Raw genomic sequence first — 25,282 nt, 5'->3', positions numbered from 1 at the left:
CAAATGAAAACATTTGTATACTAAATAAAATAAAGCTGAAGAAGTTATAAGAAGAAATTGAAATTTAGAAAATTTTGCTTAATTGGTGTCTAATGAATATAAATCAAATTTAATGAAAATCTGAAATATTTGAAATTTTTGTGCTTATATTATGACATTCAAAAACTTTTAAAAAAATAAAAAAAAAAAAACTTAAATTTAAGGGATTTTTTAAAAAATTTTTACATAAGCATCCCCACTTATCAAGGCCAAGAGGCTACTTGAGGATAAGGGTTAAAGAGTGGACAGTGGAAATTGGACAATATAGTAATTGTTAATGATTACGTTGATGGAAGTTTGGTAAATTTGTTAATTTATATGGAACGGTTCATCAAAAACTTGTTTACGTTAGACTTGAACACAACCATATTGTAGTCAGCTGGAAAGCAGGAAAACGGAAGATAATGTCACAGGCGTGCACTTCTAAGAAAGAAGCTTTGCTCATGGAATCCACGTTTAGGTTTAGGCACAGATAAAGAGTGAGGGAAATTAGTGATAGTGTTTACTGCTAGACGGGTGTTTCTTGTGAAAGTCTTGCAAGGACCATAGATTGGAGCTCAGCCGAGCACTTGCCATGAAAATAACGATAAAGCAGAGACAAAGTTGAAACATCTCTTCTGTGAGAAAGAAGTTGCAGGGAAGAGAAAAGGACATCCCCTACGAGACTACGAAGTCTATTTTGAACTCGATCAAGGCAGGATAAGTTCTTTCTAGCGGCTCCTGCCCAGATGTGGCAACAGTACTCCATCCTTGAACGTACCTTGCTCTTATATAGATAGAGAATTACATCAGCAGTAAGATATCTACTGGATCGATAAAAGGATCCCACCATTTTCCAGCAGTCTTGGCAACGGATTTAATGTATCTGTTCCATTTAAGATCAGGAGTAAGGGTCAAGCCCAGAAGCTTGTCAAAACATGAGGCCTCCCCAAGACGAGAGCTAAGCATTTCAATTGATGCCAGATGGGGATCAAAGCGTTGATGATGTAAAGATAAAAGCTTGGTTTTAGATGCATTAAAAGTAACAAGCCACCTCTTTCCCCATTGTACCACTTGCTTAAGATCAGAGGAGAGAGAATCAGGGAGAACTTGGTCATTTACAGTCTTATATGTGCTACCATAGATAGTAGTGTCATCAGCATAAATGTCTACGAATGATGTAAAGATGTGATTTGGAAGATCATTAATATAGATCAGGAAGAGAGTTGGGCCCAGGGTGGACCCCTGAGGGACTCCAGTATTAATACTGAGAGCTTCTGATTTCTACCCATCAACCACTACTCTTATGAGCCTATCAGAGAGAAATGATTTAATAATTGATTATATTATTGATATTTAATAGGTATTTTTAAGATTTCATAAAAATCGGAAATTCTATCTGAATATTTATAAAGGACTTCTACTCTCATCCTATGCATAAAACATAATATATTTAAATATAACCCTTGTGCCTAGTTGTTGTGTTTCAAAATTCATAATGATCGACTAGGAGTGAATTCTGTACATACATATATATAAAAATGTTAATGCTTATATGTATATATAAATATACTTAACTGTATATATGTGTGTGTATTGATATTTAAAAAAATGTTTAAATATAGTTGAGAATTTATGCACATGGTATGTGTTGCAGACCCGTGCTAGGGTTACAAATGAAAGAAACCACAAGTAGTGTAAAGTGTATAAAATATATGTATTTATCATAAAGAATACAGGAGCCACTGAAGTGGTATGAGAGGAACATGTTTGTAGCATGCGGTTAAACATGGTGAGAATGTCTCCATTTAGTCTCTGAAACCAGTGGTATTCATACGACTGGTTGATTCCACTTAGTTCGCAAATAGGGGTGATTTGTACCCCACAACACCCCTCTCCCGTGCTTTTCATTCCCCTGGAATGATCGTATAGCTCTTTTTTCTGGGGTTGATCTCTTATCGGGTCGGTCATTTTCCTTTTTCTGGAGGACTGCCGTTGTCCGGATGCTTGTTGTGTTACCAAGTCAAACGTGTCATATATCTGGTCCATTACCTTTTCTTGTTCAACAAGAAGTTGTCTTTCGTCATCTGTGACACGTTTCCAAATTTGGTTTAAATGTTTCTTGTGAGTAAATCTTGGACCTTCGATAATGTAGACCATCTGACCGATCCTTTTCTGGACCTTTCATAGTTCCCACATTGTACTATTATTTTTGTGTACTTGGAAAAATACCTTTTCACTAGGTAAATACCTCTTTTTAGGAAATATAGTATTTGGCGGTTTCACCTATTGGGGCAAAAGTTTCTCGAAGACCAGCCTAATTTTCGTTGCGAACATTAACTGCTGGCAACATCTTTGCTGGAGCACTTTCATTTGGCGTAATTCTTTGCCATGAATGGTCCACTTTAGGCCACGGGCTAAATTGTATTGGAGACGCTTTTGCAGCCAATGCGCATCCCTTACACAACTTTACCGTGCCTTCTGTATCAGTGTCCATACTCTTCCGGTAAACATAAGACCTCATGAGGCTCTTCATTCACGTAGCTCCAGGGTGCCCCGTATGGAAATCCTTTAAAATTTTCTTTTGTAGTGTAGCTGGGATTACTACTCTTTCCCAGTACAACAGTACCTCATTGCACATAGAATAAGCTTCCGCCGCCAATTCATCCGATTTAATTTTTTGTTTCATTTCTTTGATGAAATTATCTTCTTCAGCCTCCCTTATTATATCTTCCAAAGTGACTGGTAGTTCCTTAATCATATTACATAGTATTTGTGTATAGTCCTTTTCACTTTGTAGTGATGCTATTACTGTGTCTTCCAGCAGTTCCCTTGATTTCGGGATTAATCGCGACAATCCGTCCACATGATTTAACTTCGCAGATGTAAGAAATTCCATACTGAAGTCGTAATTCAGTAGAAAATTTACAGCCATGTAAAAATCAGTGGAATTTTGTGACCTCGAATATGATCCCCAGTGCTTTCTTTTCTATTTGGGAGTAATTCTTCTTAGCAGGCAGTAAAGTTCTTGATGCATTGGCGATCGGTTTAGTAGTCCCATCAGGCATCTTGTGTAGAATGCACGCCCTGATCCCATAAGAACTTGCGTCATTGCAACAATAATCTCTGGTTTCGGATTGAAATGAGTCAGTGATAAATCTGACGTTAATACTTCTTTTAATTTCTTAAACGCTCTCCGGCGTCCAGTCCCATTTTTTGTCCTTTTTTTTACATTCAATGGCACCCATAATTCATGCATGTTCTTTGATAATTGTTCGCGAGCCCTAAAAAACTCTGCAATGTAGTTACATTGTGAGATTCTGGCATGTCTTTTATAGCTTGGACCTGTCTAGATCGGGTTTCCTCCCGTCCTTATCTATGATATGACCCAGGTATTTAATTCATTCCTAAAAAAATTTGCATTTTTCTTTCTTCAATGTGAAGCCGTATTCTTTTATTCTGTCAAACACTTGAAATGCATGATCTCTATGTTGTTCAACATTTTGACTATGCATAACAATATCGTCCAGATAACCTATTGCGAAATCCAAACCGTTTAGCAAAGTATCGATTACCTGTTGGAAAATTGCAGGTACTACTTTTATACCAAATGCTAAACTATTAAATTTATAAAGTCCTTTGTGTGTTGAGATACACAAAAGTTTCAAGCTATCTTCCTCTACTGGTATTTGTAGGTACGCCTCGCTTAAGTCTATTTTTTCCACCATTTAACTAAGTCAATACTTCACCTGGGTTTGGTAGCGAATAGTGATGGTCCTTGAGCGCCGCATTCAATCCGCTAGAGAAGTTTGTACATAGCCTAATCTCTTTAGATTTTTTTTCACGTATACGGTGGGGGCTGCCCACTCACTATAGTTAATAGGGGTTAAAACCCAGTGTTTAACTAGTCTTTCCAATTCTTCTTCAATTTTTTTCCCTCGCAGCGAATGGTACACTCTGTGACTTTTTGACTATTGTTTTGCTTCATCCAGCTATTCGAATCTCGCCTTTATTTTTGTGCAGCATCCAAGCTTTTCAGAAAACACTTGGGAAAGATTTTTTGAGATCATTTTTGAGTTTGTCAGCTTCGGCCGTTAGGTTTTCAACTTTGTGAGAAAAATCACTCATTGGTGAGTCCCATAATTCAAATTCCTGAATCAAATCGGTCCCGAATAAGTTCCTTGCATTCCTTAGAACGAACACTTTTAGCTTTTTTTTGTCGTTCTTTTTAGTGACACATTAATAACTAGCTCACCCTCAAACTTTATTTTTTCACCAGTTACTGATCCTGTGATTTTATTCGTCTTTGTCATATTCTCTTCCATGTGTGAAAATTTATAATTGATAAATCTAACCCTGAATCAAGTTGCAGTTTTACTTCTTTATTTTTGATTCTCACCATAACATATTTCCTTATGTTCTCTGTTGCTGAAGGGTCCATTTTTGCAGTTTTTGTGTAGCTCTTTTTTTTGCTGCTTTTGTTCTGCAATATGAGGCCTTGTGCCCTGCTCGCTTGCATAGGTCACATATTATTTTCCTTTGGTACTGACATGCATTGTACCCATGAGGTCCTCCACATTTGCTACAAGGGGTCCTAGGATTTTGTCTATCCTGATAATTTTGTAAAGGGTTCTTTTTGCCTCTTCATTGGTAATTGCTGGTGGGTGGGTGTCCTTTAGTTTTGAAGCATATTTTTTTAATGTGAGCGCTACCTGCTTCCTCTATGTTTCGGGAATCTTGCTTCATTGCCATAAACTGCTGACAATCTTCAGCCAGTTTCTGAAGCGTCAAATCAGGTTCTAATTCCAATTTATTTAGAGCACAACGTCATATCGGCGTCTTTTGTAGTTATCAAACTTTGTGTGAATATTAAGCATTTGAAATTGTCTGCCATTAATGACAACAATTTGAAATCGTCACAGTGCTTATTAACTATAGACACAAAAGTCATATAGTCCTGACTCTCCTTACGTGTAAGATTCATTCATTTTCATCTTCTATGAAAAATGCTTCTTTTTGGACAGTTTAACTCCATTAAAAGTTTGACTGCCTTGTCAAATGACAATTCGTTGGTTTTTCTTGGTAAAATATAATCCATGAATTTGTTATGTTCATAGCAGGTCTCCAATGTCCTTATTTACTAAAACTTGCGTTATCAAATCCATTTTTTTATCTGACTGGTTTTGTTGCTCTAAATGTATTTTTTTAAATTCCAATATTTGTTCGTTTCTTTCTTTTCTCTTCCCTGTTTTCCCTCAAAATATTTCATTAAATTTAACTGCTTCTCTTCAATGTTTTTTTATTGTCAGTTGCATTTCGTCGTTTTGTTTCTGTATTACTACTTGTGTCTCCTGTATTACCAATTGCTCTCATCGGAATCTTTTTTCCAGTTCTAATTGTTGACTTTGTTGGAATTTTACCATTTCCAAAATCTGTTTTGCAAAATCCTCCTTTTTTTTTTTTTTTTTTTTCTAATTTTATTATTATTACTTAATATGACAAAATGAGTTTTTTCAGAAGCACCACAATTCGTTAATTTACTTTTCCTACAGTACCAACTCTATAGAAAAAAAAAACTTTTGCAAAATTCGTACCTGTTTATTTAATGCATATTTCTTTCATATATTTATTTCCTCGTGTGGCAATTTTCCTGAGAAAATAATTCAGCGTTTGCATTTATACAGAAAACAGTAGATTTCGTTTGTCATTTTTCAATTTTCGTAATGTGTAGGTACTGGGTTCAATTCCTTGTTGATCCTACATTTTTTTTTCCTCTTTTTTCCTTAAAAAGAATTAGTTACTTATCTGTGAAAGAGAGTTTATAGAATTTATTTAATATTGGTTATTCTTTTTGATTTCTGTGCGAAAAAGAATGTCCTTTTCTCGTTAACACTTTATTTGCTGTGCTTAGCGAAATCGTTGTTTTATTCTTCTTCGATATGCAGTCCTGTTGACCAGTGAAAAGTTTATTTTAATTGGAGCAAAATCCGACATATTTTTTTATTTGTGCGAATACTCGCTTTAGCCAATAAAATAAGATATACTTTCATTTCCTTACTGTATTTACGTGAGTTTTTTTTTCCTTTTCCCAACGCTAATGCCTTTTAACTATAAGATGGATTAGTGGGACATGCTTTTTATCAATATTACTTGTAATTTATAGAGATGGGGAAAAAAAGTTTTTTTTTTTTTTTTTGTATTTACTGAAAACTTTGTCTCGTTAATTCAGTAGTAATAATTCTCCACTCAATTGTCCTATGAGTTCTGTTTCAACTCGTAGTTTACACTTTTAGTAGCTTTTTTAACAGCAAGATAAGGCTTTTGACGAGGTCTTTGTAAAATCCTTTTTTCGGCAAGAATTGTTGTTCTTTTTCGAAGTCTTCTTTATCCCATGTTTGTGGGTTTTTATGCTCGAATGCTGTTTTTTTCCTCCCAACATAGACAAGTAGTTTTTCCCGTTCTTCACCGAACTTTTGAAAAATAAATACTTGTGAAGTTTCGGATTTTCCCTGAATTTCTTTCGAATATCCGCATGTTTTTTTTTTCTTGAATCCCTTTGGTCGTCAAATATTGTTTTCAAATTTTTTTTTTTTTTTTTTTTGAGTCCTTGACCGAATATTCATCATTCAATTGTTGTTAGCAATTATTGTAGATAGTATGAAATAGACCTGAACTTGAAGTTTTGAATATAAGTTTCTTCCCAATATTGAATGACATGATGGAAAATAGAATAATAGATGGAAAATATGATAAAAATCCTAAAAGAATTAACTTTAGAAGAAAAAAGGTCTCTAGCAATACATCATGGTAAGTGGTAATTACAAAATGTTATCTTGCCTTCAATTTTTATGGAATAGAGTAATTTTTTAATGGAAAGAAATATTGAACTTCATATGGATTTCTTGCATTAAATAGTTTTTATATCGAATCAAATTATTTTAGCCTAATTTTGCTCTTTTTGTCATTTGTACTGCTGTTCATAACATGACTTACATTTTTCATAAATTGCATTAATAAAAATATTGCAATTATGTTAGCTGTAAGTCAAGATCTTGAAATGTAACAACTTTTCTTGATGGATATTATTAGATGGGGGAAAGTAGGTCTGAGAGCCAATTCTAACAAAAATCAGCTCCTAATCTTTATTAGAACTCTTTTTTTTTTATTAAAATACAGCTTTAACTGCATTTCATAACAATGAACATAATATTAATCTCTCTATAATTGAACATAATATTATATCTGTCTATAATTTATTAATAGCATGAATACACGAGAAGTTAAAATAAGGAGTGCTTATTTAGAATTATACTTGATTAAAAGAAATCTTTATGATGTCCGTACTCATCACAGAACGAATATTCAAAAAATCATGTAAATTGATCAAGTAGTTTTTTTTTTTTTTGTATTTGTTTTCAATTAATAAAATCAAATTTTACGATGTTTAGCAATTAAATTTTTTTAAATATTTGGAGTTTAAACAAAATCTATAGTCAAATTAGATTATCACTCTTGAATTTTGGCTGCTCCTGGTGTCCTACTCACTTTCTCATAAAATTTGATTTTCTTAATTGAAAAACACTACTTGATCAATTTATGTGATTTTTAGAATATGGTATTTTCATTTCATGATGAAGACGTACATTATAAAGATTTTTCTGTATTTTTTTCTTAACTAAGTGTAATTCTAAATAAGCACTGTAAAGGAAAATGTTTGTTATTTTTTATTTATTTTGCTTATTCAAAATGTTTCCAATTTGAAGGATGTTATCCTAATAAGTTTCTCTGTTATTAAAGTTGATATAAAAATCAAACAATAATACTTGTGCCAATATCTCAAGGTCTACAGCTGTGTTGACATTGCAAGGTTAAACAGTAGTATGTCAACAGCCAAAGCAACACACTTTATTTTATATCACTATTAGACTTTAATATCCATATTTATAATGTGTTAAATACAATTTATTTGCAATGATTATGAATTGAACTATATTTAACAAAATACTCAAATATAAAATAGCCATTAAATTTTTAGTTTTTAAATTCTAAGCTGAATCTTGCATTTCAAATGAAATGATAAATGTAATTTTTTCTTAGGCCAGAGGCAAATGTACAACTGATCATATCAGTGCAGCTGGAAAGTGGCTCAAGTTCCGTGGTCATCTGGACAATATATCAAACAACCTTCTAATTGGGTAAGTTTTCTAAAAAAATTCTCAGAAATGTGTTTTGTTGTCTATTGTGTTAGAAAAAGTAAAACAACACAACAGATTTATTTTAAACTTTTATTGCAAAAAATCAATTCAGGTAACTTGATTATGTAGTAGAGCTGACATCTATTCAATGTAACCACCTTTAATCTTAATCATCACCTCGATGCAGGTTCGGAACTGGGAGCATGCCTTTTCCACAAGTGCCGGTGAGAGCTCAGTGAATACTTGGCAGATGGTGGCAATCAAGCTGACTTTGGTGTTGCTGGAGTTGATGTGTTCTCAACGTATGACCAAACGAAGTAGTTCAGCAGGTTGAGGTTGGGGAAGGAGGGGGAGCCAGTGATAGAAGGGTACAAAGTTCTAGCACTCCTGAAGCCAAGCCTGGGTCTCTTTGGACTTGTGAGCTAGTGCTGAATCCTGCTGCTATACCCAGGGTCTGCCAGCGGCCACCTGATTGCACCAGATCACCGCACTCTTCAGCACATCCAGGTACACTTTGGTGTTGACTTTCAAGCCGACTTCGAAGACGATGTGGCCCTCACTTGAAACCACACCAAAGCCCATAACCATGGCTGGAAACTTGTTCATCACCCTGGGTACGTCCCTGTTGTTCATGGCAATCCAGCGATGCATTTTGAGGGTGCTGGCAATGATCTTGTTGTCATAATACAGATTGAGCAGATAGTATGAGTTGTATAGTGGCACAGCTCCTATCGCTCTTGGGATTTGTACACAACTGGCCAACTAGTAGATAATCTGCAACAAAGAAAATTGGTTTTCATCAACCGGAAATGGAATCATTTTCATCGTTCCACCCTGTAGAGTAGAATATTCAATCTTGAATATTTTAAAGAAAGGTGATTGGAGGAAAAAAGTACAGATTAGGTTTTTTCGAGGAGATGGTAATTGAAGAAAAAAAACAAAGATTGTATGTTTTGGAGAAGGAGGTATTGAAGGGTTATGGCAAAGGTTGAATATTTCAGAGGGGAGGTATTATAGGAAAAAAATTAAATGTTTTGGGCTGAAAGTTTTTGGATTAACTTTTATCTGTTTTTTGTTGTTTTTAAGAATTCTTAAGTATTTCTTTTACTATTTCAGTGCTGTGAATTATGACACTGGTGAGCTTAACAGCGTGAAGAACCAACTTACTGGTGAATTTGGTGGAGTCCCTGACACTGCACGACACTACAAGGTAAATTTGTTCCAAGAAATCCAAAAAATCTTGAATTCATGTTAAATGTAACAGATTATGATTTTTTTTTTTGTTTTTTACATAGGCATCACTCTTATCAAGGCCAGAGATCACGCGAGGATAAGGGTTAAGAGTGTACAATAGTCAAAAGGACAATATAGTAATCGTTAGTAATGGAAATTCGGTAAATTTGTTAAATTAAGTGGAACGGCTCATCAAGAACTTGTTTACGTTGGACTTGAAGACAATCAGATTGTAATCAGCTGGAAAGCAAGCAAACAAGAGAGTTCCACAGACGTGCAGTTCTAAGAAAGAAGCTTTGTTCATGGAATCTATGTTTAGGTTTAGGCACAGATAAAGAGTGAGGGAAATTATTGATAGTGTTTTCAGCTAGACCAGTGTTTCTCCTTTGTCAAACATGCATATAAAGAGCACAATTACCCCAAAGTACTGTTTGATTCAATCATAAGCCTTTGAATGGTGCAAGGGAGAAATAATTTAAATAATATCTCTTGTAGAGGATGAAATAATTGATTTTATCCTCTTGAACTCATTTTTTAGTATGGGTCTTGTTTGCAAACAGATATTTAAATCAAAAAATATTTTTTTACACTTTTTGAATGTTGAGACAAAATTATAAAATATTTTTTTACACTTTTTGAATGTTGAGACAAAATTATAAAATATTTTTTTACACTTTTTGAATGTTGAGACAAAATTATAAAATATTTTTTTACACTTTTTGAATGTTGAGACAAAATTATAAAATATTTTTTTACACTTTTTGAATGTTGAGACAAAATTATAAAATATTTTTTTACACTTTTTGAATGTTGAGACAAAATTATAAAATATTTTTTTACACTTTTTGAATGTTGAGACAAAATTATAAAATATTTTTTTACACTTTTTGAATGTTGAGACAAAATTATAAAATATTTTTTTACACTTTTTGAATGTTGAGACAAAATTATAAAATATTTTTTTACACTTTTTGAATGTTGAGACAAAATTATAAAATATTTTTTTACACTTTTTGAATGTTGAGACAAAATTATAAAATATTTTTTTACACTTTTTGAATGTTGAGACAAAATTATAGAGCAATTGTTTTACATTGTGTTTGTTTACAGATCAATTATTTAAAAGTAACTATAACTAACCAGTGTTGCCTGGGAGGCTTTGTACTTTCATTTTTATTTTAGATTTTAAAGGTTAAATTTAATTATGATATCACTTGACTGATATGTTTATTAAACGAAAATTATAACTTTTCTTTTTTTAAAAGTTATAACTATTCTCTTAAGAAACCAAAATGTATTTTGACAAATTTAATTTATAATTAAAAAAAATTTTTTTAATAAGATTTTAAAAATTAGTCTTATTTTATGCTATTACATTTTTGATTTCAATAAATATTTAATTATTAGCAAATAAATAAAATGCAGTAAAAAAAAATTATGCCAAAATCAGTGAAGCTATGGTTTTAACCACCTTTTGTTAATAAACCTATTTTCATCAATGACATAAGAAATTTAACTCTGTGTGTGTGTGTGCGCACACATATATTGTTCATTAGTGTATACACCTTCTGTTAAAAATGACTCCCTCCAAAAAATTTTGCTCTGCCAGTAATTTAATTTTTCATATATAAATTACACTGGGCAACAATGTTTTATTTTTGGAATGTTGTCTATATTTTTGCAACTAATTTAGGATATTTTTGCACTGCTGAATTAGGAAATGACATTAATTTCTTTCCATCAGGTCAGGTTTTTGTGCTAAATTGATTTGAAAAAAAAATCAGATCTTGTGACAAAATTAATTACATGTTTGTAACATTATTAGCTTATTTTTGTCAACACGTATCATCCTAAATATGTTTTTAACAAAAAAAAAAATGTTTTGCCTACAACATATATTCATTACTTGATAGAAACATTGATTACTATAAACTGAATGATGGACATTGATAAATAAATTACATGTTGTTTCACCATTGTTCAAACTTCAGAGCTTGAACTTCTATTTTTTTAAACTCCTGGAATGCTCAGTGGCAGCGAGGTCTCTCTTCAGATTCCAATAGTAGTCAGCTATCATGACTGCATCCCAGTTAACCTGATACCTGGTTTCCATCACTTTCATGATGGAATTCCTCCCTACATTCGTCACTCATTGAACAAAGGTTTTCAGGAAACCGATCCATATGTGAAAATAGATGGTACATATTGATGCTCATGTTGCAGTCCAGGTTTCTGAAAGCAGTAAGCATGTTGTTGACGTTCTGCATAGTTTCTAGACTTATTGTTGCCAAGGAAGTTCTTCATTACTAGAAGAAATGCCTTCCAGTTACACATTGTAATTGAGTGCATCTCTTATGAGCTGCTAGATCTAAGGACCGTCAAAGTTGCCAGCTTTCAACTTCTCCATGAAAAACCTGGTACAAGTAAGTGAATCAATCACCATCCTTGTCCAGAACCTCAGTGAACTGCTTCGTTAAACCAAACTTGATGTGCAGCCGTGAGAAGAGTGTTCTGTCTTTGTTCACTAGAGACCGTTGATGATGTTCCTTTCCTTCCTCACATGCCAGTCTTTCGTCACAACAATTTTTGGAAGATTTTGAAGTTTTATTTCTTCAGACTGATCCCTTTTCGACATAATCACCTAGAAAGATAATAAGAATACTTGTTGCTATTGAAATAATCATTTCCAATCAAAACACTTATTCAACATGACATTTTACCCTCACCAATTCTTAAATTGCTTCACCCATACGTACATGTAAGCAAAAACATAAAAAACGAAAGTGGCCATAACTCAAAAACTTGATTGAGCAAAATAAATGAGAATTTTAGATTCAGTGCATCAGATTCATCCTAAATCAACTGAACAAATGCAGATAAAAAAAATTGTTGTTGGCGAGTGTTATGTCTATCCTTGTAGCCATGTCACTAGTAAGGGTGCTGGAGGTAAACGTTTTGTCTGGGCTGATGTTATCCGCCTGATAGTCAGGGACCCGAACCTTGGATTAACCACTAAGGAGGCTGTCCTATCAGCAGGTGCAAAGTACTGGGGCTGCTGTATTGCCATTTGGTGAATGGAATCTGGACCATGCAGTAGCTTCTGGTGGGGCCTCTCGATGCCATACTAGTGGGTAATTGTTACGGCTTTACCTTATCATGTGGTACAAAAAAAAAAAAAAATTCTTCGTTTCTTTTTCTCTCTTAGTTTCCCCTCTGTGTCCTGCTCTAAGTAAATCTGTCGACCTAGTCCACAAATTCCAAAATTTCATCATGACAAGTTTCAAGAAAAAATACACGATTAAACCCGGTTCTCCAACTTCCAACGTAGACCCCTACTACCATGTCTCCTTCTCCAACATCAGGGGTCTACGTTCTAACCTTCCAGAGGTTGAAACCCAATTACAGGAGACTAAACCAGACCTTTTATTTTTAAGTGAAACTGGCATTGGACAGGCTATTTCCCTAGATGAGTTTGCAATTACAGGATACTCTAACTTAACTTCTAAATCTGACCCTCAAGATCGCCATGGGCATGGAATATGTGCCTATATTAAAGATAGCTTTCCATGTGGGAGGGACATCTCCAGGGAAGATCCTAACTTACCCTATATGTGCTTCCGGGTTGCTTTAGCTCACACTACTGCATTTATATTTACTCTCTATCGCCCCCACAACAGCGGAGTTACTATCTTTCAAAGCATATCTGAGAAAATTGACCAAGTCCTTTCTACTTATCCTTCAGCTAACATTCACGTATGTGGAGACTTCAATGTTCACAACGTCGAATGGTTGACCCACTCAAACAAGACCGATGATGAGGGGAGGTTCTGTCATGATTTCTCCATTGCCTATGACCTCACTCAGATTGTTCAGGAACCTACCCGTGTGCCCGATAATGACGGCCAGTATGCGAGCCTACTAGACCTTTTTCTCACAACTTGCCCTGAACTATGTTCAGTTTCTGTTCTGTCGCCTCTTGGATCTTCCGACCACTCTGTTGTATCAATTAAGATAAAAATGAAATGTAATAAGTCCCCAGACGTACCACTTCATCGTACAGTATATCGATACACTAAGGCTGACTGGGATAGCTTCCGTACATTTATATCTGATCTACCTCTGCATTCCATGTTTAAAAAGGATGTGTCCTCTATAGTATTAGACCTAACTGAATGGTTAATTGTAGGTATTGACCATTTCATACCCTCTAAAAAGTTTCAGCAAAAACCTAACAGCCAGCCATGGTTCTCTCCAGAATGTGCTGCTGCCATTGCGCACAGAAATCACTTTTTCCACTGCTTCAAACGTAATAGATGTATGGAAACTAAAGCCGTTTTCAGGACTGCCAGCAACCATTGTAAGAAAGTAATAAGGAACGCAAGAGAGTTGTATGCTCAATCTGTTAAGTCCAAAGTAGCTGAGCAGCGGCTTGGTTCCCACCAGTTTTGGCAAATAGCAAACAGAATCCTGAACAGAAGCGTGTGCTCCATCCCAACTATTATCAATGGACCTGAGGTAATCTCGTCAGCATCAGACAAAGCCAAACTCTTTGTCAAGAACTTTGCAGCTAATTCTACCCTTTGCGACCAAGACCGCCAACCCCCAATATTTCCTCCTGTATCAGAAAACACGCTATGTGATATACGTATATCTGTACGTGATGTTGCCAAGCTAATCAAAAACCTTGATTCCAGTAAAGCAACTGGCCCTGATGGTATTCCAATTATAGTACTCAAAAAACTTCAACCTGAACTAGCGCCCATACTTACAAAACTGTTTGAACGTTGTCTTAAGGAGAATAGTTTCCCATCTCCCTGGAAAATCTCATCAGTATGCTCTGTATTTAAGAATTCAGGTGATCGCTCATCCCCCTCTCAGTACAGGCCAATAAGTCTCCTGTGCATCATGAGTAAGTTGCTAGAATCTGTGTTAAATACAGAAGTAATCAAACATCTCAACAAAAATAACCTTCTTAGTGACACTCAATATGGTTTCCGTTCTGCTAGATCTACAGCAGATGTCCTTACAGTTATATCGCATAGGATTAGCAAATCTCTCGACGGTGGCAATCTTTCTAGGGCAATTGCTCTTGACATATCTAAAGCCTTTGATAGGGTATGGCATAAAGGTTTACTTCATAAGATCGCTAGCTATGGTATAGCTGGAAAAGTCTTCTCAATTATTAAATCATTTCTTTCTGATAGGTTCATAAGAGTAGTAGTTGAGGGGCAAAAATCAGAAGCTCACAGTATTAATGCCGGTGTCCCTCAGGGATCCATCCTGGGCCCAACTCTTTTCCTGATCTACATTAATGATCTTCCAAATCATATCCTTACATCATTTGTAGACATTTATGCTGACGACACTACCATTTATGGTACCACATCTAAGACAGTAAACGAGCAAGTACTTTTAATGCATCTAAAACCAAGCTTCTCTCTTTACATCATCAACATTTTAATCCACATTTGTCATCAATTGAAATGAATGGCTCTCGTCTTCAGGAGGCCTCAAGTTTTGACAAGCTTCTGGGCTTGACCATTACTCCTGATCTTAAATGGAACACGTATATCAAATCTGTTGCCAAGGCCGCTGGAAAAATGGTGGGATCTTTCTATCGATCCAGTAGATATCTCACTGCTGATGCTATTCTCTATCTATATAAGAGCCAGGTACGTCCAAGGATGGAATACTGTTGCCACATCTGGGCAGGAGCTGCTAGAAAGGACTTGTCCTGCCTTGATAGAGTTCAAAATAGACTTCGTAGCCTCGTAGGAGATGTCCTTTTCTCCTCCTTACAACCTCTATCTCACAGAAGAGATGTTGCGAGTTTGTCTCTGATGTATCGTTATTTTCATGGAAAGTGTTTGACTGAGCTTCAATCTATGGTCCCCCCTCGCCAAACTTTCACAAGAAACACTGGTCTAGCTGTAAACACTATCAATAATTTCCCCCACTCTTTATCTGTGCCTAAACCTAAACATAGATTCCATGAACAAAGCTTCTTTCTTAGAACTGCACGCCTGTGGAATTGTCTTCCGTTTTCCTGCTTTCCGGCTGACTACAATATGGTTGTGTTCAAGTCTAAGGTAAATAAGTTCTTGATGAGCCGTTCCATATAAGTTATTAAATTTACCAAATTTTCATTACTAATGATTACTATATTGACCAACTTCTACTGTACACTCTTTAACCCTTATCCTTGAGTGGCCTCTGGGCCTTGATAATGTGGTGATGCCTTTGTAAAAAAAAAAAAAAAAAAAAAAACTTGTGAAGATTTTCTTTCAGAATTCATTTCAGGTAATAAAATCTGAAGTGGTTGTCTCCCTTACTATGTGCTCGGTTGCTTTTCTTTAACGCTTAAAATGGTTTCATCCTAAAGGTTGGGGGATAGAAAAAAGTATGTGTTTTACACCCTTAATGTTGTGTGATAAGATGGGAGCACATGTATATATATACAATTTTTTTTACTCGTATTCACCTTAAACAAAGATATGTAAGAAGTTATTGTGAATTCGGGACAATGCTTACAGTGACCCTCTAAGCAGGGAGTTGAGCAGTGAGATATCTGTTTTTTTACACTTAAATTTTTGCATGTTAGTACAATCATAAAAGCAAGATACAGGGAGGGAATTCCAAAATCTAAGACTCCAAAGGAAGAAACTTTCCGAGTAGAAGGTTCTCCAGCATCAGTGGATTTTTACTGTGGATTTTGCTCTTTGTTGAGTTAATTGGAGGTCTTTTCATTAATGCTGCACTAATGCTACAAGTTTGTCGGAGTACATTGTGTTAAAGTACTGGTAAAACAAGCACCGAGATGCAACATTGATGAGACAGAGGTTGGAGGTTTGTTGACAGTGTGGAACTCATTAGTCTTTATTATAGAGTGGAGGCTAATTTGATAAGGAATCCTATGCTTAAAGGTATGTCAAATTATCAAAAATTAAATTATTTTACTTGTAGATTGAAAGTTTGAAAACAAACACTTATTTCTCTACTCATAATATGATGAGACAATTTCTTTGCATGTGTGTTTCTCACTTCTGTGTGACTTACACAAGTGTTACAAAGTAGGGGAGAAAATAAAGAGGAAATCGGTTTATCATGTGAACAAAGGAATGAGATTGATGGAAAGACAATGGATAGGAATTTGTTGGTGAACGGAACAAAAGAATGAAATATATTTTGGTGAATTTTGTGACAATGAGTTTTACAAGAATTGAGGAAATCAATGAGTTTGCAACGTTTTTACCATGGTCCTGTTGATGACATTTGCGAGCTGAACACAGTTGAAAGTAGATTGTAACTTGAACCAGTTTAAGAGATCGAGATGGTTACATCAACTGATGAATTCTGCCTTGACAAAATGTAGATGTGAACCTTGGCATGGTCGATGGCGTCACACACACACGCACACACACACACACACACAACTAATATTTATAAAATGTGTTTTTCTTTAGAGTTGTTTTATGTTTTTATATATACTTGTGAAATAATGTACACACCTACCCAGCCACCAATTTGAGAGATTACGACACAACCATAAGAAGAGAAGATGAAAGAAAAGAAATCCACAACATTGGGATCGACAGTGATATTATTGAGTAGGGACCACGTGGTTGTCACAAGTTAATCTGTTCCACTAGCCACTTAGGCCAAAGTTCTCATGTATGTTTTCAGAAAATATGAGATCAATTTGTTTTCTTTCAAAATTTCTTAGATTTTCTCCAGGTAAGCAGTTTATCTCAGATAAGACTTTACTCAGAGAAGGTGGCAGCCATTTTTACTTGCATCATAATATGTACCCGTACTCTCTCGGTATCACCAGGGACCAATTGTTCATGGCATTATTTTCTGGCATAACACTGTTTAATTCATTTTTAACATGATTCTTTTTCTGTTCTGTTCGATCAAAATAACTGCTCCCTCCCTTTTTTGGCCACATTCATGAGATATAAGAATAGCAGCTTCGTAATACTGATATACTCACTCGATTATTTGTGACTTGTGACTTTTTACATTCATTGCATATTTTTAACATCATACGACTTATCTAACAACAAAATAACATTATCAAGGCACTCTAGAAAATCAATCAAATTCAAATTCCTATTTTACAATTCTGATTTGGGTTTCATTCAAGAATCGCATATTGCACTTCAGATTTGGATGGTTAACCTTCACTTGATTAAAAAAAAACAATTAAAAAATTCACTAAACATTTTTTCAAAATCTCAGTTTTTCATTTTATTCTACTTCTGGTACGTTAGAAAGTTGCCTGTTTTGGTAAACTTTTTGATATTTTTTTTGTTAGATTTACTTTTTTTACGGTTTATAATTTTATTATTGTTAAGAGTAATTATAAATAACAATAAAATTATGAATTTATTATTTAGTTATATCAAAATTATAAATTTATTATTGTTATTTTAATTGTTAGTACTATTGCTATTATTAGTAAAAAATGATAGAATAGGATCTTACGCAATTTTTGAGATGAAGATTAATATTTGATTATTATTTGTGCTATTTGAAAACCGAACCCATTTCACTGTAGGCAGTTCAGGTGATTTAAATAGAATTTAACCGTTTTCTTTTTTTAATATGGGAGGGTGTTAATTCCTATTTCAAATTATTGAGGAGAGGGTTCAATCCCTCCAAAATTTAGAGCAGTCTATTTTATTGCTTGAAAACAATAAATACTTATTTAAAAATTGTTTTAAAATACTGACAAAGGTGTGGTAGCTACTATTTAAAACTACAGGGGAGAGAGCCTAACCATACTCCAAACTTATATAAATCACTTTTACTTACTTACTAGCGAGGGGTACCCGGCGTTGCCTGGGTGTTTGGGGGTGTGTGGGGGGGGGGGTTAAAAAAAAAAAGTAAGTATGAGGATCAAACCCGAACTGTTGAGGCAAAGTTGTAAATTAAAGTGTGAAAAAAAAAAACGTGTTGACGTTAATCATTGCCCCACCGTGAGATGCTAACGGAAACACATTTGAATTTATTTAATTACTTGGATTTAGCAGGTGCCCGTTTTAATGAGTTAATGAAGTCAAGTTTGACTGCGGGATAGTATTCATTTACTGCTGAACGCTTCCCCCCCCCCCCAAGATGTTATAGGAAAAAGACTAACCCACATGCGGCGAGCGACAAATATTGAATATTTATCTTCCCAAAATCGTGCAAATTAAATAGACAGGCGAGCTTCGTTGTTAACTGTGAGATATTACGATTTATATGTGATATAAAAGGTTTTAAAAAGTTGTGAAGCGAGCGACCACTTCTCTGAAAAAAGCCTTTTGTTGACATACAGAAAAAGCGAACACACATACATACATACATACATTTTCGCTTTTATATATATAGATTTACAAAAATATTTTTATAACAATTTTTATCTTCATATTTTAATCATCTAAATTATTTATAGTGGAATGGGTTCTTTTCTCATTTATTTTTTTATTTTCAGAAGTTATACTCTAATATTTAATTTTTTTTTCAATATTTTATAATTTTCCTAGGCAATGCTAGAATACAGTTCCTGCCAGTGTTTATATATATATATATATATATATATATATATATAGTAGTAAGTTATAAAATATATATGGCAATTAAGCTACACAGAATATTCCGTGTTTCATCCACGGTAGGATTCATCAGGCTTATAACTTACTGCCTAGCTCTACCTACGTATTGAGCACTGTTAAAGTAAATACTTAAAGTTTATGCATAAATTTATACTTTCGTATATTAATTTATGTGATTAAATGAAGTAATCATATATATATATATATATATATATATATATATATATATATATATTATATATATTAGTATTAGGAACATTGAAAATGTATATCTCAAGCAATCTTGTAAATGTTGGGGAATTTTGTAAGGAGTAATAAAGGATGAGAGGCACCTTATGGAAGTACAGTTGATTTGGTGAAGTTATTTACTTTTAATATTTTTCTACCTAAACCAATGTCTCTTTTAGAAAACTAAAGACTGCACTCAGCTCATGATGGGCTGAAGCCACCTGTCTCACTGATAATAGGAGATAATGACTGACAATGAAAATAAATTTTTTTTCTTCAGGCCAATAAGATATCATGGGTTGTAATTGGAGATGACAATTATGGAGAGGGCAGCAGTCGAGAACATGCTGCATTGGAACCACGTCACCTTGGTGGAAGAGCCATCATCGTCAAGAGCTTTGCTCGTATTCATGGTAAGTTGGGTTGCTTCAGGAGGTTTTTGGTCTACCATTAATGCAAACACTTGAATTAAACAAGAATTTTACAAAGGTTTTTTGTGAAAGAGCTTATCTTGCCAGAGGAAACGCAGATGAAAATAGAGTAACGAAAATGTTTTTTAATTCTAAATTCTGATGTGGCTTTGTTATAATTCTAATCTACCAGGTTTTGCTATCTTAAACTTTGGGTGATTTTAGCCCCACTTTTTTCAACTGATTTTAAAGTGATTACTGTAGTATACCGACTATTACACACTGCACATCTGGTCGAGTCGCCATCATAACATCTCCAATTTAAATCTCTAATTGTCATTATATCCTTCTTTTTCTATGGCCGATAAATCTGCATATTGTGGGGAGAGGGTCTATTTTTTATATTTTGTGCTTTACAAAACTTTTCTTGCTTGCCACTTGGATTTAGAATTAAAGGGGGTTAAGGAAAGGATTTTTTAGAAGCTCTTACCTCTTGGATCTTGAGTTATTAGTAAGGTAAGTTATTTCTTTATAAACTAATTTTGCAGTTTGGTTGTTAAACTTTTTAACTTGTCTTTTTGCTGATCTGTATAGAAAGAGAAAAATATAAATGTTGCCCAAACAAAAGAATTCACTTCCTGTCAGATCTCACAACATAAAAAAGTAACAACGAAATCAAATTCTAAAAAAAATTTTTTATTTAATTTTTTTTAGAAACCAATTTGAAAAAGCAGGGAATGCTTCCACTTACATTTGCTGATCCTGCTGATTATGATAAAATCCAAACAACTGACAAAATCTCCATTCTTGGCCTCCAGTCTTTCGCCCCCGGAAAGGTAAAAACATTAAATATGATTTCATTTTAAACAAATGAATATATTTCATTATTCGTTCAGTCATTTTTTTCTTATTGAACGAGAAAAATTAGTGGGTTTCTTGTGGAAAATAGAACAATAAAAAATTAATTAAAATTTTTTAAAGAACGATCTCAGTATTAGACAGCACATTAAAAGATGTGAAAAAAATCTGTCGGGTTAGAATTGAAAATCTTTTTAATCTTCATGTAAAGGAGCATTATGTAAAATCTGTTCTCAAGATCATGAATTCTTAGAATCTAAATTTTTAATAAATATATTGTGTGCATGTATTTTTATCATTAAATAATGAATAGTTGGATTACTCATTTACAAAAGAATGTTCTTGCTTAATTTTTGGCATTTTGGTTTAGTTTTATTTCTAAAATATTTTGATTCCTCCAATCCATTAATTATGAAATATCTCGATTCCACCAATTCCCTAAACTAAAATAATATCTTGATACCTCTAATTCATTAAACTAAAATATCTCAATTCCCCCAATTCATTGAACTAAAATAATATCTGGATTCTTCCAATTCATTGATTTTCAAATATCTTGATTCTCCCAATTCATTTAACTGAAAATTATATCTTAATTCTTCCACTTTATTGAACTAAAATATCTTTGGAGAATCAAAATATTTTAGTGTAATGAGTTGGAAGAATCATTTATTTTACTTTAATGAATTTAAAGAAATGATTTTCATTTCTCTTAAAAATACTATTTTAGTATTTTTATTTAGTTTTAGAATTGGCGTAACAAAGATATTTTAGTTTAATGACTTGGATCAATTGAGATATTTTAGAATTAATGAATTGGAGGAAATAAGATATTTTTGTTTCAAGAATTGAAGCAATTGAGATTCATTAAGCTAAAATATTTTGATTCCTCCAATTCATTAAATAATTGAAAAATTTGGTAATTTATTAATTTAAACTTTTTCTGAAACCAATATTGGAAAAGTAAGATCTGCTTTTATTTTTACATTATGATAATATTTTGAAAGAAACAAAACCCATTTTTAATATAATTACATGAATTTATTATTATTTTTTTCTTGTATTTCTAACTTCTCACCTTTTTCTAAAAACAAAAGCAATTAATTATTTTTTTTCTTCTTTTCAGCCTCTCGTATGTGAAGTGAAACATGCAGATGGTTCCATCGATACATTTGAACTCAATCATACGTTCAATGAAGGCCAGATATCCTGGTTCAAGGCAGGCAGTGCACTAAACAGGATGTTTGAAGTTAGACATCAACAAAGTTAACCCTTAGAAAGAAAATAGATAATGTTTACCAAGAATAAGACAAAAAACACACATGCGCATTCTTCAACACAGAGATAATAACTGTAAAGTGAACTCTTTTAAAATCCAAACGCAATGCATATGTAACATATACTCTTCCTTTGGACATTACATAGGCAGCTACTACGTAGATCACTGATAAGAAAAGGAACATCAGTTGTGTTTGTTAGTTGAAATTTTGCTCTAGTTTTTTTTTTATTCGCCATGTACATCATGAATAAAGTTAGCTCAAACACAACATTTCTTGCTTTTCAACATTTGATGGATATTTTATTGAGTTTCCTGTATTGAAAATTTGGTATGTCAGCTGATGTAATATGATTGTTAGTGACCATTCGAATGTTGTTAGAGACCTTCAAGTACACCTTTGGGCAAAGGTCACAAGATCACATCTATCAAAGATGTTTGAATAGAAGAGAGTGTGAATCATGAGTCATAAAAAAAATGTTAGAAGAATTGGTTCAAGTGAGAAAGTAGCTCGGAAGTGAGCTGGAGTGGTTGTGTGAAATGGGAGATTGAAAACAGTGATTGTCTGATTTTTTCTCTTTCATCATAAAAGGAACAGGCTCTCCATTTAAAAATCGTTTCTGTTACATTGATTTTGAATTGATGTTTGAATTTGTAAGGAAGAAATCTTCATATCTTTAATATTTCAGCTAAGAGGGTGCATGCTAAAAAATCAAACTTATACTTATTTCAGCTTTGAGAATTATAATTATCCTACCATAAACTAGACAATTCAGTAATTATCACAACAGGAAAGGAATGAATACCTAATATATCAATTTGGTGTCAACAATCTGACTATATAACATACAATTAAAAGAAAAAGCTGAAGTATTTTTACTTTTATTTTTACCTTTTATGCATAGTGACTCAACTGTTTTTACTTTAAATTAAAAAAACAAAAAAACATTTTAATCCATAAATTTTTTATGAAAAATAAAAATAATTATTATTAAATGAATAACATTTTATGAAAAGTAAAAATAATTATTATTAAATGAATAACATTTATTGAAAAGTAAAAATAATTATTAAATGAATAACATTTATTGAAAAGTAAAAATTTAAGCCCTCAATTATTTTATTTTACATAGAATATAAACTGAAACATGGCAACAAATTTGCTGTGTTTTAGTTAATTTTTTTTAACCATAGGCAAATTTACTAATTTTAATATGAGAAATCAAGTATTTAATAAAAAAAAACAAAAAAAAAACAACTCTTTTTATGAGTGTTGGGACGATTAATCGGAATCAAAAATTAGAAAAAATTGGAACATTTTAGAGTATCGGATTGTGTATAGGAAAAATGTGTGCCTATTTTCATCTAAAAATGATTCTTTTATCTTTTTTTATTTGATTGTGTTTGAAGCAGAATTTTCCACTGCTGTTGGTAATAATAACAAAAATATTTATTTTTAACTATGGTATTAAAGCTAAAATCACCTCCACAAGTGTCCCCGTCGGTGGGGCATAAGAATACACCGACTGCCCCCCTGCATGGGGCCACTTGTTGGCCGTGGGTGGCGACCCGTAATACCTAGGAAAGGGATCCTGGTGGCTGAGTAACTGATATCTAGGGAAAACAAAGGTATCAGTTGCAACACTCCACTTTGGCCTCGTTCTGGGCTAGACGGGCGGTTGGACGGGCCCGATCCAATCAATCGGCTGGTCACGTCAAGCTCTAAACCTGACTAACATAAGAAAATCCACTCACACTCCCTACCTTTTTACAATAAACAGATTTAGAAAGCGGTGGCTCATGGGTCAATCAACTCGCTGGACAAATGGACTTATCACGGCTGAAAAACAAATATTCCTACTAAAAAGAGGCTTTTGAAAAAAAAAATTTTTTTAGTAAAAATGGACGAACTACAGGTGCTTAGGTCCACCAATGAGACGAGTATACCTCCCGTGTATCCCTGTTGTTGTTGGGGCAAATGCCCCCCCCCCTCCAACACCTCCCATATAGAACCCTGGGGTGGGTGGGGAGCACGAGAGAAGAAAAATTACAAACTACAAAAATGGCCCACTATAAGCCTCAAAAAAGAAGTCATTCAGAAGTTTCTGATCTGACTAGCTCAGACTCAGAAACTGAAATAAACAAACAAACCTTCCCGAGATTTTTTGTAATAGAAACAATTGAAGGAGAACAAATAACAAAAATGTCTCCTTTCAAAATAGAAAGAATACTATCAAAAGGAATCAAATAAAAACAGTAAAAAAAACAAAAAAATGGCACACTGTTAATCGAAATAACAAACCAGAAACAAGCAACTGAAATTTACAAATAGAAATTTTTCAATGATCGAAAAATAAAATCTACCCTCACAGAACATTGAACACTAGCAAAGGTGTAATCAGGTGCCCCGAACTAGCCGTGTCTCTTAGAAGAAACAAAAAATAATCTTAAAAATCAAAACGTCATTGATATCAAAAGAATTCAGATAAAAACAAGATCCGACAAAATCATAGACTCAAACACTTATATATTAACATTTGATATTCCTCAAATACCTAACAACATAAAAATAGGATATGAAAAAATAAACACTGAAATTTACATACCAAGCCCATTCAGGTGTCACAATTGTCATCGATACGGGCACCATAAAGATCGATGTACATGACCCCCAACTTGCATGAGATGCGGAGACAAAGAAACACATGCTAATTATCAAAACGCACCAAAATGCGTCAATTATCATCAAAATCATAGCGCAAACTTAAAGGAATGGAAAAAAGAAAAAGAAATTCTCAGAATAAAATACACCAAAAACATAAATTTCCAAGAAGCCCGTAAACTAGCAGAAAACACAAAATACTCTGAGATAACAAAATGAAATACACAGCCTAACCTTGAACCAAATAATAATACAACAAAGACAAATCCCTCAAACACCCAAATTGAAGTATTCATGAAATTACTCAACAAAATGAGAGAACTAATAGAAGACTTAAAAAAAAACATGAAACAAACCATCACAGAAAGTAAAGAATTTTTAAAGAATATAACCAAAATAAAACAAAGTCCCCAAACTAAAACTCTACCACAAAAACCTATTAAACTCCAAACAACAGCATCCATAGAAACAATCCCTACGACAGAAAAAATAAAAAATAAACAGACCCCCAAAAGAACCCCACAAGACCGCTACCAATAAAAGCAAAATAAACAGATCCCGCTCAACCTCTAGATCAGGACCCCGCGACCCCATTCGCGATCTGAAACCCGAAACACCCAAGCAAACATCAAAACTATGGACGTAGACATAAACACCAACAGTCCAAAACCAGAAAAGGACAAATAAATCATGGCTCATAAAATACTTCAATGGAATAGAAGAGGAACAAAACCCAACTTTAAAGAAATATTACTCCTTATAAACTGCCCTGCTATAATTGCCCTACAAGAAACCCACCTAAA

At 33.6% G+C, this 25,282-nt stretch overlaps 1 protein-coding gene across 1 annotated transcript in view; it reads left to right on the top strand.

Annotated features, from left to right (window-relative positions):
- LOC145291995 (putative aconitate hydratase, mitochondrial) overlaps positions 1 to 22,088 on the top strand; it is a 100,620-nt gene extending 78,532 nt beyond the window's left edge. Inside the window, exons 17-21 of the mRNA XM_080137972.1 lie at positions 8,116 to 8,213; positions 9,330 to 9,423; positions 19,554 to 19,686; positions 20,398 to 20,519; positions 21,668 to 22,088. Of these exons, the coding sequence (XP_079994098.1) occupies positions 8,116 to 8,213; positions 9,330 to 9,423; positions 19,554 to 19,686; positions 20,398 to 20,519; positions 21,668 to 21,811 (591 nt within the window). The 3' untranslated portion in view covers positions 21,812 to 22,088. The remainder of the gene's footprint in view (positions 1 to 8,115; positions 8,214 to 9,329; positions 9,424 to 19,553; positions 19,687 to 20,397; positions 20,520 to 21,667) is intronic.
- The last annotated feature ends 3,194 nt before the right edge of the window (positions 22,089 to 25,282 follow it).

Source organism: Euprymna scolopes, chromosome 13 (genome assembly GCF_053919585.1).
Source record: "Euprymna scolopes isolate OS-2025 chromosome 13, ASM5391958v1, whole genome shotgun sequence".
Lineage (NCBI taxonomy): Eukaryota > Metazoa > Mollusca > Cephalopoda > Sepiida > Sepiolidae > Euprymna > Euprymna scolopes.
This window is presented reverse-complemented; position numbering and strand designations above follow the sequence as displayed.